At 43.0% G+C, this 15,202-nt stretch overlaps 1 protein-coding gene across 1 annotated transcript in view; it reads right to left on the bottom strand.

Annotated features, from left to right (window-relative positions):
- CYFIP1 (cytoplasmic FMR1 interacting protein 1) overlaps window positions 1–13,799 on the bottom strand; it is a 59,523-nt gene extending 45,724 nt beyond the window's left edge. The window contains exons 1-6 of the mRNA XM_083439058.1: window positions 13,478–13,799; window positions 5,745–5,868; window positions 5,547–5,636; window positions 4,122–4,199; window positions 3,368–3,469; window positions 2,922–3,103 (exon numbers count right to left, since the gene is read on the bottom strand). Coding sequence (XP_083295184.1) covers window positions 2,922–3,103; window positions 3,368–3,469; window positions 4,122–4,199; window positions 5,547–5,636; window positions 5,745–5,861 — 569 coding nt within the window. The 5' untranslated portion in view covers window positions 5,862–5,868; window positions 13,478–13,799. The remainder of the gene's footprint in view (window positions 1–2,921; window positions 3,104–3,367; window positions 3,470–4,121; window positions 4,200–5,546; window positions 5,637–5,744; window positions 5,869–13,477) is intronic.
- Window positions 13,800–15,202: the final 1,403 nt, after the last annotated feature.

The following is a 15,202-nucleotide window of genomic DNA, read 5'->3' as shown; positions in this document are numbered from 1 at the left end:
TATCTCACTTAAGACAACAAGTCAAACCATGCAGGCAAGAGCATAAAGAAACCTCCTAGAACTTAGTATACACCCATAAGGGGTGCAGATCCAAACTACCAATTTTTAACAAATCATTAAAGTGGGAGTTAGCTGGGTGTGTTGTTTTCAGCTGCCATCTGAAGACAGAGCTCTTAGAAAACTGCCTTCTCTCTTTGCTTCCCCACCCCCTCTCACTCACACACTACCCTTCAGAAGTCCAAAAGCAACAGCAGGGCCTGAATTGCAAGTGGTTTTATACTAAGACACTAGGTGGTTGTCTTCCCCGCTGCACAGAATGGGATTTTTCTGAAAGGAGCAGTGTGGGATTAATGAAGCTATTCATCATAATTAACATCATAATCAACCACCCGGCACATTTCCGTGGGGCATTGTTTTGCAGGTGTTATCTCAGAGGAACAGCCGCTTGTTGCCTACAAGATTCTCTAGGAACCCAAGCCTATGCACTTTTTTACAGAAGCAAGTCTTAAGGGATGAACTGCAGGTGACTGCAGCATTAAGGCACAGAACATAGAGATAACACACTTGGAAGATTGCAGGTCAAACATGGGATTGCATGAGATGAACCCAGAGCTTGATTTTTTTTATTTTTAAAGCCATGCTGGTGCTAAAACCTCCTTACAAATAAGATTGCTTCCTTGTGATGCTGCAGTGTGCCAAAGGTCCATCCCATTGTAGCTGGGACTAGGTTCCTCATTGCAGTGGCAGAACACACTTCCCACTGAAGTTAGAAAGGCCCTGACACGGATTACATTTAACAGGTTGCTAACTTTAATTTCTCGGAGTTTTTTATAAGCTACCACAGAATGATGAGTTTACCAAAGAGCAGGTAATCTATGTTGTCATCTATTTTATTTACAGAGGGGTTGTTGTTTTTTTGTATACTGCTATGGTACTATTATGGGACGCGGGTGGCGCTGTGGGGTAAAGCCTCAGTGCCTAGGGCTTGCCGATCGAAAGGTCGGCGGTTCGAATCCCCGCGGCGGGGTGCGCTCCCGCTGTTCGGTCCCAGCGCCTGCCAACCTAGCAGTTCGAAAGCACCCCTGGGTGCAAGTAGATAAATAGGGACCGCTTAATAGCGGGAAGGTAAACGGCGTTTCCGTGTGCGGCTCTGGCTCGCCAGAGCAGCGATGTCACGCTGGCCACGTGACCCGGAAGTGTCTGCGGACAGCGCTGGCCCCCGGCCTCTTTGAGTGAGATGGGCGCACAACCCTAGAGTCTGTCAAGACTGGCCCGTACGGGCAGGGGTACCTTTACCTTTACCTATGGTACTATTGTGATGTTCAGCAGTTTATAAAAAATGGTGATAAATAAATAAAATCAGACCTGGCAAGGTCCCACCATGAGCAGAATGGAACGCCACTTACATGCAATGGAATGTCTTCTGCATTCCATGCCCTCTCCCCCCCCCCCCAACAAAACTCTCAAAATCTGGCCATGAGATACTGGGTTCTGCCCCAAAGCTTCAGATTGTGGTGCATCAGAACCCCAACAAGCATGCTTCGGAGGCTCTCATGGTTCAGAACCGGATATGGGCACTGAAATTGTTCCGAGGCTGAGCCCCAGCTCTAAGTAAGTTCCACCAGAATTAATGCATTTTCCAGTGCAACAACATTTTTCTTCAACCTTTCTTCAACAGTTATCACCGTTGGGAGTGCTTTTGCAAAGATGCTCATGGAGGCATATTGTAACAGAAATGCAATTTCAAAACGGGCAGCCCATTTGTATTCTACCCCTCCAGGAAAAAGATATCCACGCACAAAAGTCATCTCTTATCTGCCTCATGCACATTTCCTGGAGAAACAGGTAAGAAGCATGTCACATTGACACTAGTCCCCAATCCTGTGCAGTTTCTAACCTGAGTCCAGGTCTTGTTTCAACTCACTGTGAGAGTATTTTCCAGGACACATTTTATACCTTTTGGGGGGGGGGTGGGGGGGAAGATATATATTTTACAAGTATACACAAAATGTGAACATAGCATATAGCAAACAACTAGTGCCATCTTGTGGCCACACTGTCCTGTGGTGCTATAGGCAACTTCATATGCCAAGAGAAAAAGAATGCTTCCTTTTCCATAGGGGTAAATGCTGCCAGAAGACTTAATCTGAAACTCCTTGCAGAGAATGTGCCCCTATCAAACAGAGGTTTGAAAACAACAGATGTATGTTTCCAGTATATAAACACCCTGAGGGTTGTCTGACATATTATACTTTTTTTGATGATACACAAAATATGTGCACACAATGACTGCATTTTTCTAGACACACATTCCTATAGGCATGTATGCTAGGAAGCTAGTATGTCTCGCAGCAAGCTGCCACAGAGGTATTTGGAGATGAAAACATGTTTGCCACCACGCAATCTGTGAAATAGCCTTAATCCAACAGGTATGACAAGGCATAGGCAAACTCGGCCCTCCAGATGTTTTGGGACTACAACTCCCATCATCCCTGGCTAACAGGACCAGTGGTCAGGGATGATGGGAACTGTAGTCTCAAAACATCTGGAGTTGCCGAGTTTGCCTGTGCCTGGGTATGACACTCAGCAACTGTGCAGGGCAGGTGTGGAGAACCTTTGGCCCTCCAGATGTTGATGAACTCCAACATCAGCCCCAGGAAACATGACCAATAGCTAGGAATGATGGGAGTTGTACTTCAGCAACATCTGAAGAGTCAAAGGCTTGTCGCACCTGACATAGGGTTACAGTGATCCATTAGTTCCAAGCAGCTCAGACGCAGAAGACTAGAAGAGACGTTGCACTGATAAAACAGCAAACACGATACTAAAACTCTGTACTAGTTGGCATGATTCACAGTAACAACATAAACCAACTATAGAAAACGCTGCCCCCGGCCCCACATCCCCACAGAGCATCTCACCGTTTGTAGGCCGAATGGTCATTCTTCACACTGCACTTCATATTTTTCAGCTCATCCAAAACAGCAAACATGTTGATAAACTTTCCAAGAGTGATCAGATATGCTTCAGACACAAAGTCCTTCCTCCTCTCAGCATGACACAAACGCTTCACCTCTCCACAGAATCTTTCGATTGCATTTCTCTGTTGGTAAAAACAAATCTCTGTGTTGTTGTTGTTTAAAGTAAGAGTGCTACCCACAGGTTGTAGTGATCAGATTTGTCCATACACTGCTGGTACACAAAATGACTCTCCACGTGAACCATTCATTAAGTAATAAATACCACACATATCTACCATGGAACAGACAAGGCAGATGAGGAAGGAAGGGTGCTGGAGAAAGCTTCAATCATGAAAAGCACTGGGAAAGAAGAACAGCCATCAAGTTAGCAAGCAATATTCATTTACCTGAAAGTACATAAAATTCATCAGTTTTGTGACCTCCGGCTCCAGCACTTCCACGGTTTTTTCATAAATTTCCACTCTGTTTGGCTGCTCATTACATTTCACCTGAAAAGGAGAGGGAAGAATTTGTCAGATTATATACCCTTCACACACATCTTCCTCACCTAGTTGTAACATTTTTATTTATTTAATTTATATACTGCCCTATACCCGGAGGACCCAGGGCAGTTCACAGAACAAAACTTCTGCACACAAAAATATCTATCTCAAAACATGCAAGCTACACTATGCCACATAACACACCTTCTTATTGAGCACTTGATTCAATAACTATTCTACCAAATGCAACACACTTGAGTCAAGTGCTGGAAAGGGCTTGCCTAGCAGTTCAATAACAGGTTGGTGGTGTCTCTTACAAAGATCGAGAGGGGGTGAGTAGAGTTTCACATTGGTTCTGCCTCTAGTACTACTAAAATAGAGGAAGATCATCTCCAATGTCAGCACCTGCCCTCTTTCCACTGTACAGCACTTCCTCATTAATTTTCTAACGTTGTCCTCTATTGCAGTAAAAAATATGTGTGCTGCAAGAATGAGAAAGCGTCCAAGAAAAAGATGGGAAGTGGTTCCTGTACACTGAGACATGTGCACACACCCTTCAGGCAGGTAGACAGGTGCTGAGAAGGCAGCTGTCCCAGGAGCCAGCTGTATGGAATGGGAGACACAACACCTTTGTAAGAAGCCAAAATGATAGCATTACCTGAGGAATGGCTCTTGAGCAGCTTCTCCATGTATACAGCATGACAGCATATTCTTGCCCTTCTTCCAACATTTCGTTCTGTCGTAAAAATAAAAGCTGTTATTTCGATGAAGAAGATGCAGAGATGAACACAAAGGGAAGTTTACTGGAGCTAGCAGTGATGTAAGGAAAGAAATAAAACATCTGCCTGGCATCTCAGAAGAGATAAGCTAAAAGCTTTCATCAGAACACTGACCAGAATTTTGCTTTGACTATTTCTCCAGCTCTGAACATCGCCAACTGGGAATTCTAAGCCCTGGTTTTTCCAAGTAATTGTGCTTAGGAACATAGCCAAATCTTTCCTTTTCAACAATAATGGTTACGGCTTCAACAAATCACTGAATGAATCATATCCCCTAACAAACGGTTGAAGAAAAAGTTTCTTGGGATGGTTAATTGGTATGTGCCCAATACTAAACTCTCACATTTGAGCAGAATCATAGAACAGTCCAACTGCAGGAACATAAGGTGCTGTGTTATTTATACCAGGTCAGACTGTTAGTCCATCGAGCCAACTGTCTCCTCTGACTCGCAGTGGCTCTTTAGGGTCCTACACAAAGGGCCTTTCACATTGCTTGCTACCCAATCCTTTCAAAACTGGAGATGCCAGGGACTGAGCCGTGGAACTTCCACATGCAAATCATTTGCTCCGTCACAGAACATGGCCCTTCCCTTAAAGACAAAGAACCTGGGACCTCTAGCATCCTAAGTGAGCATCCTCGAGCAACCTTCCCTAGCCTGGTGTCTTCCAGGTGTTTTTGGATGGCAATACCCATCAGCTCTAGCCATCAAAGCCTTCCCCTTTAAATCGTAAAAAAGGAAGGCTAAGCAGTGAAACCTGCCAATCCAGTATATAACTAAGGAATAATGTAACACCAGATGGCTTATTTTAGCAGAATCAAGGATCACTTGAGACAGTCTAAGTCAGCATTTCTCAGAATTTTTAACTCCCTTTAAGCTTCCTCTGGTGCCTCTTCCTAAAACTTACATTTACAGAACTTCTCATGACCCTTTTTTTTGTTTTGTTGGACCTAAATAATCACAGTGCTACAAACTGAGAAAATACACACACACACAAACACACAAAATAAAAGAATGAAATTAAGCCAAAGTTTCTACCACAGAACAGGTGAAAGTACTGAAAATTATCCAGAACACATGCAGAATATACACATATAGTTTAACACTTTTTTTTTTTTTTAAAAAAAAAGAATTTTCCAGCTTGAAATAAACGCACTAACATAATTTCCCATTTCCTTCTACTGTAATCAGATCCTGACAAGAGGAAATTGTTCAGTTTTTACCATGCTACCCTTCCCTCACTTGCCCGTATTTTTTTATGTTGTCACTGTAAAAACGGAAGAAAAACGTAAGAAAAATATTTACCATATTAGAATGAACAGTTGCCTGTTCGATGTATCTTGCAATGCCTGTGACAAATGCATTTCTGTCTTCAAAATTGGTGTTGAAATTTGGCTGCATGAAAAGAAATGAGACACCAAAATGATCAAAGGTCTTGAAGAAGTTTATTCAAATGGTGGTCTTAAACAGGTCAACAAATATTTCATTTTGCAGATGCCATACCTGATAAAGCAAGGATGATGGAGGGGGCTCAATGCATGGTTGTTGGTCTGGCAGTGGCAATTCTTCCAAGAGATCTACATTGGACAAAGCGTCCTCCAAGGTAACTTGGGCAGTCATTTTGGTTCTATAAAGAGAAAACATAACTTTAAACAACTGGCAAAATCCATAACAGGTAGAGATCACCTGCAGCATGCTGTAGACCAGGAATGGTTAATCTTTTTCAGGCTAAGGGCCATTTTGACCCATGGGCCCAGCCGTCAAGGAACAGCATGTAAAAGAGGGCACAGCAAAAGCAGTTGTGGCCAGATGGATGAAACCACTTCATTTCCTTTAAACCCAACAAATCTGAGGGGAATCTTTGTGGTGGTACAAATGGTTTCTGCCGTCACAGTATCACAGCAGAGTAGTCAGTAAAAGAAAATTGAAATGATTAAAAAAAAAAAAAGACATGGAAACAATGGGGAAGGGGCACAAAAAACATTTTGGCAGCAGTACTAAAAAGGGGCAGAAAAAAACCCTCTCAGAGAGTTCAGATCCTGCAGGATAGGCACGCCCCCCCCCCCCCAATATTCTGGACATAAAGGTGTCTGGTGTGTGCAAAAAAGGAAATAATGGGATCAAATTCCTTTTGAGTTTAAGCATTAGTCTGGAAGCCACAGGCAAAGAGGAATTCATTGGCCGGAAGTGAGTAGGTTGGTGGAGAAGGATGCAGCACTATCTCTCCTCTGTATTGAGCATAAAACCGTGTGAGATCCTAGAGGAATGTAGCCCTATCTTCCACAACAAGCATAGAAATACAGGCCTCCTCCCTTCCTCTGCCAGCCTTCAGGAGTCTTGTAAAACAAATAACCAAATAAATAATATGCAGTATAGTGGCTCCTGTGGGCATATTTACAAGGCTGTCCTTGCGTTCGTATTTCGCAAAGAACAGTCAACGTGACATAACTTCGGCCTGTCACACTCGTAAAGAACGACCGAGATGTGAGGAGTACCACATCCTGGGGAGCTTTCACTCATAAGTTTACCACATGTAGGAAACGTTCGGAAGAAACATTCACCAAAGATGACAGGCAGAAGTCATAACATTAGTAGCTATCACAACAACAAAAACAATTGAAAGGTTCTTGCTTCGCACACCACACACTGTCTATCTCAAGGAAGGGGAAAACTCTTCCCAAAGCCACACCCTTAGAAGTGATGCTCCTCACTATAAATGTATCATTACACAGCCTCTTGCTTCCTTGAAAGGAGGCTGGAGAGGGGTTTATAGGTGGATAAAACCCAGTAGCCCCTCTGACCCTGCCCCACAACTGAAATGTGGCCCCCAGAAGATCATTCATAAGTGAATGTGGTCCCTGGGCTGAAAAATGTTCCCCATCCCTGGTCCAGCTAAAAGAACCCAGTATTTAAGTTCTAGGTGACTAGAAGTCTGCTTCCAAGTCACCTCCTTTGCCCTGGAAATGCAGATGTGGTGGGATCCGCTACAGTTCCTCATTTATTGTTATTCTTAGAACTGGTAGTGACCTCAAAGGTCATCTAACCCAATCTCCTTCTGAAGCAAGGAGACCCATTGCTACATAATTCCTATCTCACTGCTGAATCCTGGAAATGCAAAGGGATTCTCAAGTTAAGTTCTAGAGCTCAACTTAAAACCTTCTACAATTCCCACATCGTGGCTTCTTGCCTGTTATGTTGCCAAACTGTGCATGATGAATTATTTCTTATGCCTCTTGCAATGACAAACCTAGCAACATGATTTCTACTTTACTACAGTGGTACCTCGGGTTACAAACACCTCGGGTTACAAACACTTCGGGTTACAGACTCCACCTCAGGTTAAGAACTTTACCTCAGGATGAGAACAGAAATTGTGCGGCGGCAGAGGGAGGCCCCATTAGCTAAAGTGGTACCTCTGGTTAAGAACAGTTTCAGGTTAAGAATGGACCTCCAGAATGAATTAAGTTCTTAACCTGAGGTACCACTGTATAGCCTCTACAGAATCCTTTCATCGCCAGCATTCAATATTGTGCCATTATACCTTGACATGACTCTTCAGTTCTGTCACTGAGTAAGCAGGGCTAAATTTAGTCAGCCGGGTTACTGCCAACCTACAAACTGCATAAACTCACTAATTTAGAAATAGTGACTCACTTTCAAATGGGTTTGCCTGTACTTGTGCCGACATACTGGAAGAAAAACAAAGGATGACCCCACTCATAGAAAAACAGCACCTATTCATCATCAACATCATAAACTCTCAATATATGTACAAATTCAGCCAGTAAGAGCTATTGTTGTTGTTTCATTGGCAAGAGGCAGGCCAGTACCCTGGCTATTTCCTACATTAGAACAAATTCAATTTTAATTCAACAGGCAAAATTTTAACTCACCAAGCAACTCTTATAAGCTTGGGTGTTGCTTTCAGGTAAATACTGAGAAATTCAAATTTTAATCTTGTAAGCATTTTTAGGGCATAATTGTCCGTGACCGCCCTGACCCCATTTTTAAAATGGGGATGAAAAAACAAAACACACTGCAATTCAGTAACTGCTTGGGAGAGAGAGATATCAGAATGAAAACATATGTGCATACTCAGCATTCCATTCTGTGCTTCAATTTCAAACTCCAGATCAAACTCTCTCCATTATTTTTCAATGGTGGTTAAGGAAAGTTGTGAGGAAACCACACTGGGGTTCTCAATATGGTTTGAGATCACCAACTAAAGACTGATATAACCAACTAAACTTGGTACACATTTTTCCATCATAGTTCTCTGCTTAAAGTTCAATGCCCAGTTTGATCCCTGCTCCCTTTTCTAATGGCAAAGGTGGAAATGGCCCAAGATACATGATGTTATAAATATCTGAAGCAAAGCCTCTCAAATATTGTGCTGTACCTGACTTCAAGTGGGACCAAATCTGCTTCAAAGTCATTTACAGCTCAATCCTAACCATATCTACTTATAAAGAAGTCCTATGGGATTCAATGGATTTTACTCTGGTAAATGGGGTTAGGATTGCAGCCTTCACTGAATTATCAATTGGTTTTAAAGTTAATTTATTCTTGCATGCCTCATTTAAACATAGTCAGAAGCATGTCTTGCATTACTAAGACCACTATGGATTTTCTCTTTGGTTTGTCTGGGCACATAGACTGGAAGTGGGGTGAATGGAACAAACCTTTTGTAGTTTCTCTTCAAGAGATGTGCAAACATCTTAGACTTCCTTATTTTAACTCTAAGCAAGCGAGAAAAATCAGCATTTGACTGATAGAGAAACAACAGGAAGAGCGCTCATCAGCACAAAATACTGTGATTCAAAAAAAGAAAGAAATCAGCAGATTGTCACAAAGCTACGCCTTGTCAACATTGCAGACCTATTCAGTATTTTTTAGCTTATTCAGGTTTCTAAGCTGTGGGTGGATGAGGCAAAGTGTTCCCCTCCAGGCCCAACACAGAAACACAAGAAACTGCTGAAAGGAGGGACAGGGTACTTTGCCCCTACTCTAGCATGCAATGAAACTACGGATATAATTCACAAATAGTTGAACTCAAGGCTGTAGAATGTTCTTCCTGAAGGTGGCTCCATCACTGCCCACCTTCCACTGAAAACTTGATTATTCTGGAGGGCTTTTTATTTAATATTTGTTACTGTGGCCTTTTGGCTGTGATGTTTTAAGTCCATCATAAATTGTTTTATAGTGTTTTTTTTATTGCTGTAAACAAACCTGAAAAACTTTTAGTTGGGAAAGAAGGGGCCTAAATGTTTCAAACAAATAAAAAGGCATCACAGAAGAATTCTGCAATAGGATTTGCCATGTACATACAAACATGTTGAGTTCTCTTCTGAAAGCACTTTTTTTAATACTATAAACAAGTTCTCAAAGACCCTGAAAAAATTATTTCCACCATAATGAAGGCAATTATGGTCCCAACAAAGCTGAAACTTCTCAACAGAAACCAGCAAGAAAACCTAAGAGCAAAAAGCCCCAGTACGTGACAAGTAGAAGATCACCTGAACCATCAGAGGGTTGGACTTTGAGGTACCTTGCAGCTCTGATTCTATGAAATAGCAGTCATGCAGTTCTGCACACAGTTATCTTGTGCAAAGTATATTTACAGCTGGCTAAAACCGGGCACATAACTTGCACATCTAAGATCTTTAGATGAAGATTCCTTTTTCACATGCAAATTTCATATGCAGCTTAGAGAAATACAAAAAATAGCTACTCCATGCATGAAGCACCATCTGCACAACTTCCTCCTTTTTACTTCTGCTCAAAAAATTCCTATCCAAGGACAGATGCAGTGAATCCATTCAGAGAACCTTAGAATTACAGAGTTGGAATGTACTGGAAGAAACCAAGAGAAGTCTATGGATGCTTGGAGACAAAAATCTTGAGTGGCAGAGGGCGGAGGGGAACCCTGAGGAAAGTGAAAACTACAGTGTACACTGCAAAAACTGCATGTCATATTCCACTATTTCTTTCCTGATGGGACATTTCCCTATCACTATTTTAACCGGGGTTAGCCAACGTAGTGCTTTCCAGATGTTGCTGGAATACAATTCAAACCATTGTCCATGCTGGCTAAAGTTGATGAGAGGGCACCACATTAGCTACCCCTGATCTGAAGAGAACACAGGTGTGGAAGAAAAGCCACCAAACCACCAATAATTCCAACGGAGTACAGTGCGTGCACACCCAAAAACTTCTTGTTTCTATATTAGTTAAAAGAGTCAATGTAACCTGCAACACAGTCACTAGTCACATTGTGTGTGTATATGTATGTGCATGCTTATCAGCTTCCTACAATCTATCTCATTGTTTTTCACTTCTAATAGCCAAATAAATGCTACATATCCTGGTATCTGTATTACACCAAATGCCTTATTCTTCCTTAAGTCATCTTGCAGTGATATCCAACCATGTTAAAGAGTGCAGATAGATTGAAATGAATGGATGCCTCACAAACAAGAGAGGGCATTGTGTTACAGCCTAGAGTTGTGCAGACCAAAAAGTTTAGATCCCACTGAGAACTAGATCTAAAAAACACAAGTAAAGCGCAGCTGGATGAGGCCCAAGTTCCATTTAGTCCTGTTCTTACAGCGGTCAACCAGATGCCTATGGAAAGCCTGCAACCAGGGCATGTGCTGTCCCCAACTACAAGTTCCCAAATTCAGAGGCCTACTGCCTTCGCCAATGGAAAAACAGTCACTGAGTCATCCATAGCCCTATCCTCTTAGTGTGACCACTCCATGGAACTCCTCATGTGAATGGCAGGAAAACACAAGGTGTTCCTGGTAGTCACTTTCAGGAAGCTATCACGTATTCATGGCTATACGTTGGACCTTGAGGGATGGAAGTCGAGAACATGACAAATCCTCCTGAATTCCGTCTTACAACCATGTCCCTTCCAAGCCACATGAGACTAAGCTCGGGTTCAATTTTTATATTCCATTAGAGTATTTTCTTCAGCTCCTTTTTCGTCCAACTGCATTATCAGGATTTAACTGCAATACTCTGGGCTACTTAATAAGTTTGATTGTTCAATATTCTCTTGAGAATCCCTTGCAGTACAAAGGTGGACTTCATTAATGAATAAAAAATATCATATTGTAAGAGCAGCCCTACTGAATCAGAGTGAAAGCCACATGCTATTCTAGCATCTTGTTTTCCACAGCGGCACATCCCATTTAAAAGCAAGAAAGTTCAAAACAGTTCTGACAAGATTAGCAATTAAAACTAATGGGAATACACAAAAATGGCAAAACTTACCAGAAGAGTAAGAAACCAAGAAGAAACTTTTAAAAATAGAGCGGGGAAAACTTATTATCTGAAGATGCATTGTAAACAAATCAAAACATTAGCAGGACTGATATAAACATGTGCAGTAAGAGATAACCTAGGGGAAATTGGTAAAAAGATTTGAATTGGAAATGCAGTAATAAAAATACATAAAATAAATAACTGCAGAAAGAAGGGGAGGGAAGCCGAAGGGAATGTAAAGTGGATCTGTAGATTTGTTTTTAAAATATTTGTAAAATGTGAAAAAGAAATCGAAATAAAAGCAAGAAAGTTCACTGGCATCCAAACAGATTGCTTAAAACAGAAAAACATGAGCAGGTGAGAGTTAAGTGATTTTGTGTAGGGTGTTAATTACATAGTTTGTACACAGGAGTTAACCTGTTCTTGATCTCCACTCCTGAATGACCATGTGAAAAATATGTGAAACACAGTATCCTAAATATAGAAAACACTGGGAAGAGTAAAATTAAGAATAGAGCTAAACATAGCCAGTAGACATTGTAAAATAATTTTGCATAATGCTGTGGCCGGAACATTAATGTAAATTATGTTCACTACCCCAAAACCCAACCAAAGGGTTCATAATGTAGTTAGTTATGCCTGAATGCTCTAACCCATCCCTAGAATTGAGGCTACAAAAATCAGCCTAAAATGCAACTATTCCAAAACCCCGTGTCATATTTCAGTGTTTTGCAAGTTCAACTTTTGTATTAGGGTAGTGAAATGTGAGTGCCTCTCAATGAAAAACACTGATTTTGGAACACCTGAAACCTACACTATATAAACTGCTTACTGCAGAAATTCAGAAAACTACAAGAGAAAGGCACACATTTCTGGAAAAGCCTGCCAGTCTTAGGCCTGGCCACTATAAAACAAGTTCATTGTTTTTAATGATTAGTTGCTATTTAATGACTTCAGCTGCTATCTATCCTCTATGCATGTTTATTCTTAAATAAGGTAAGTCCCATTAACTTTGAGTAGGTCTGCAATGGATTAGTCAAACTCCACTACCTTTCAGATTAAGGGTTTTTTTTTACCAAAGATTAACTTTCTCACTCTTTCAATGTGTATTAGTACATATCCAAAGTCTCCTGCAAATTAGCCCATAGCAAGTTATGATACCTTCAAGTTTCCCCACGCTTTCTGTGAATATTCTCAAAAGAGAGGGCTGGTCTCTCTCTCTGGTCACCTAAGACCCACAATCAACCAACAAAACCTATGTGCTAGCAATATGTCTGGGCGTCTTTACTATGCTGAAGAGACTTAAAACTCTGCATACTGTGTAGGCTATACGACTCCACAATGAAATTTATCTTAGGTCAAGTTGTGCAGGGCGAACATACCACCTTGAGTGTTTACCAAGCGATGCAGGGAGATCTTGCGCGCATGTTAGGAGAGCTGGTGCGCGGAAGTGCTTTCCAAATTCCTGTTTTTACACCTTCTCCACGACCTGAGCAAGCTGCCCGAGGCCGCTGCTAACCACGGGCAGCAAAACGACACCCGCAAAAGCCCGCCACTGAACCGAGCCTTGCCCTCCCCAAGCCACCCAGGGCTTCCTCCCCTCACCCCCTTGGCTGCTCCGGCCCTCGGTCTCCTTCCAAAATGAGGCTCGGCTCGGGGGACAGAAACGGGGACGTTTCACAGGCAGCGAAACTTCCCAGGAAGTTTGGAACGAAGCGCCGAGGCCCGCCCCAAAATCCACGGGGAGACACTGACGTCCGCCCCTCTGGTTAGGCCATATAGCGGGGGAAGGAGGGCTCGGGTCTCTTGAATGCAGCCGAAGCTCTAAATGCCCGGCATTTTGTTGCAAGAGAGGCAAAGAGGAGCAGCTTAGCAGAGGGCAAGTTCCTCCCCGGGCGGATAAGGGCGCGCCTCAAGGAAAGTTTCTCTCGCGCAGCCTCCAAGGGCGAAAAAGGCCCGCGGCTTACCTCGGCTTGGAGCCCGCGGAGCCCCCGGCACTGCTCTCCCTGAAGCGCCGCTTCCCCCCTCGAGCGCGACGGCGAGAGGGTGCCTGTGCGTCGGCGGAGGGGTCCTCGCCAGGGCCGCTTTCCTTTTCCCAGGGCCGCACGAAGCAGGGAGTTTCCTGTCTGAGTCACTCAAACAAGGAAACCGTGCCAGGAAACACCCTTTCCTGCAGCTCCTCCCCCGTCCCGTCCCAAACCCGCAGCCATTCCTCTCCAAGGCGAAGCTACCCTGGCCCAGCCAGCCAGCCAGCCTCCGGCTCCTCCTTCCTCCCAGCCAGCGATTCTCCTCCCACATCTTGCTCACACAGCCGTCGAAAGGGGTCCGGTTTGCAGAGGGAGGGAAGGAGGGAGGTTGGAGGCGGCGAGCGCTCAGCTCACAGCCCGGATCGCTGTGAAGTTAGGCACCCCGCACAAAAACTGTTGAACGATTTTGGCTGCACACATCGTGCCTTCTTTCATTGCAAATTTAGGGATTTCGTGGCATATACCCTTTCTAAATCTTCCAGCGTCCTCTCATCCCAGCATCCAGCTGAGTTAATTTCAGAACGATTCTTAAGGTCACAAACGTTCCGCCTGGAATTTATAGGGACAAACCGAGTACATCCTTTTTGTAAAGAACAACGCCCATTTTATACCTCGGCTTGTGCTTTTGTCTTTTTTTAAAAAAAAATTATCTACCCTCATAAAGCAATCTGGAACTAATGCATACGTTGGATTAATACAGCTTTAAATCTTGAAGGAAAGAATCCTAAATCCTATCTGGGAATGAGAGCTGCATGGACAAAAGTTGGTGGTTGGTTCACTCCTTTTTTGCTCTAGGTTCCCACAGCAAAGGGGCTTGGTGAGGCTCACTGGTAGTAGCTGGACTGGTTTTCAACCCAGCAAATCCCTTCCATGCCCAGTTCTGCCTTTCCCTACCTCACCCTAGAAACACTCAGGTTTGGGAGAGGAGTGTCCTCTGGGTCCTACTGGCAGTAGCTTCAGCCCACCCACAATTTTGGTGGCCAAAGGGTCACATCCAAACTCTCCAGCACCACAGAGTGGACTTGCTCTGTAAGGTCTGAAATGTGAAACAGCTTTTAAGTAATCAGCTACTATACAGCAGCATCAGCGGTATCCCATTCAGAAGGAACATTTTCCAAAAAAGGCCGGCCACAAGATTTTATATAATCCATGATTTAAAAGTTGTGCAGTCACCCCACCCCCCAAATGAAGCCACATTGTTAGCACTGTTCCGTATAATTTTCATTCCACACAAGCATTTATAAAACTGTGATACACAGTCCCCAGGTTGCTGGAAGAGACCTGGCCAGTCATTCCTTTTCTGGATGCCTTTGAAAATGGTTCAGAAGCATCAGCTAGTGCAGTAATCAACAACATGCTTCTTGAGAGGTGAAGACTAGTTCTCTCATATTTCACCTATTCCAGAGCAGAATGTACAGACTCATTTCTTTCCAGCTCCAATTCAAGGCTTTGGATATCAAATCCCTAAAAGGAGCTTCTGAAGGAGACAGACACATAAAAGTTAAAATATTCTAAAGACATCCTGATCCTGTTCTGATCTTCTATAGAACCTCTGAAAGGAGCAGGCAAACCAGTCTAAATGAAGCATATTTAGACCCATTCTACTTCCAAAGACAGCTGAAGACTGTTTTCTTCAAGATAACACCTGTTTTCATGTTGTCCATT

The sequence above is a fragment of the Podarcis tiliguerta genome (genome assembly GCF_965153285.1).
Source record: "Podarcis tiliguerta genome assembly, chromosome: 4".
Lineage (NCBI taxonomy): Eukaryota > Metazoa > Chordata > Lepidosauria > Squamata > Lacertidae > Podarcis > Podarcis tiliguerta.
The sequence above is the reverse complement of the archived record's forward strand: the minus strand, read 5'-3'. Positions and strand labels throughout refer to the sequence as shown.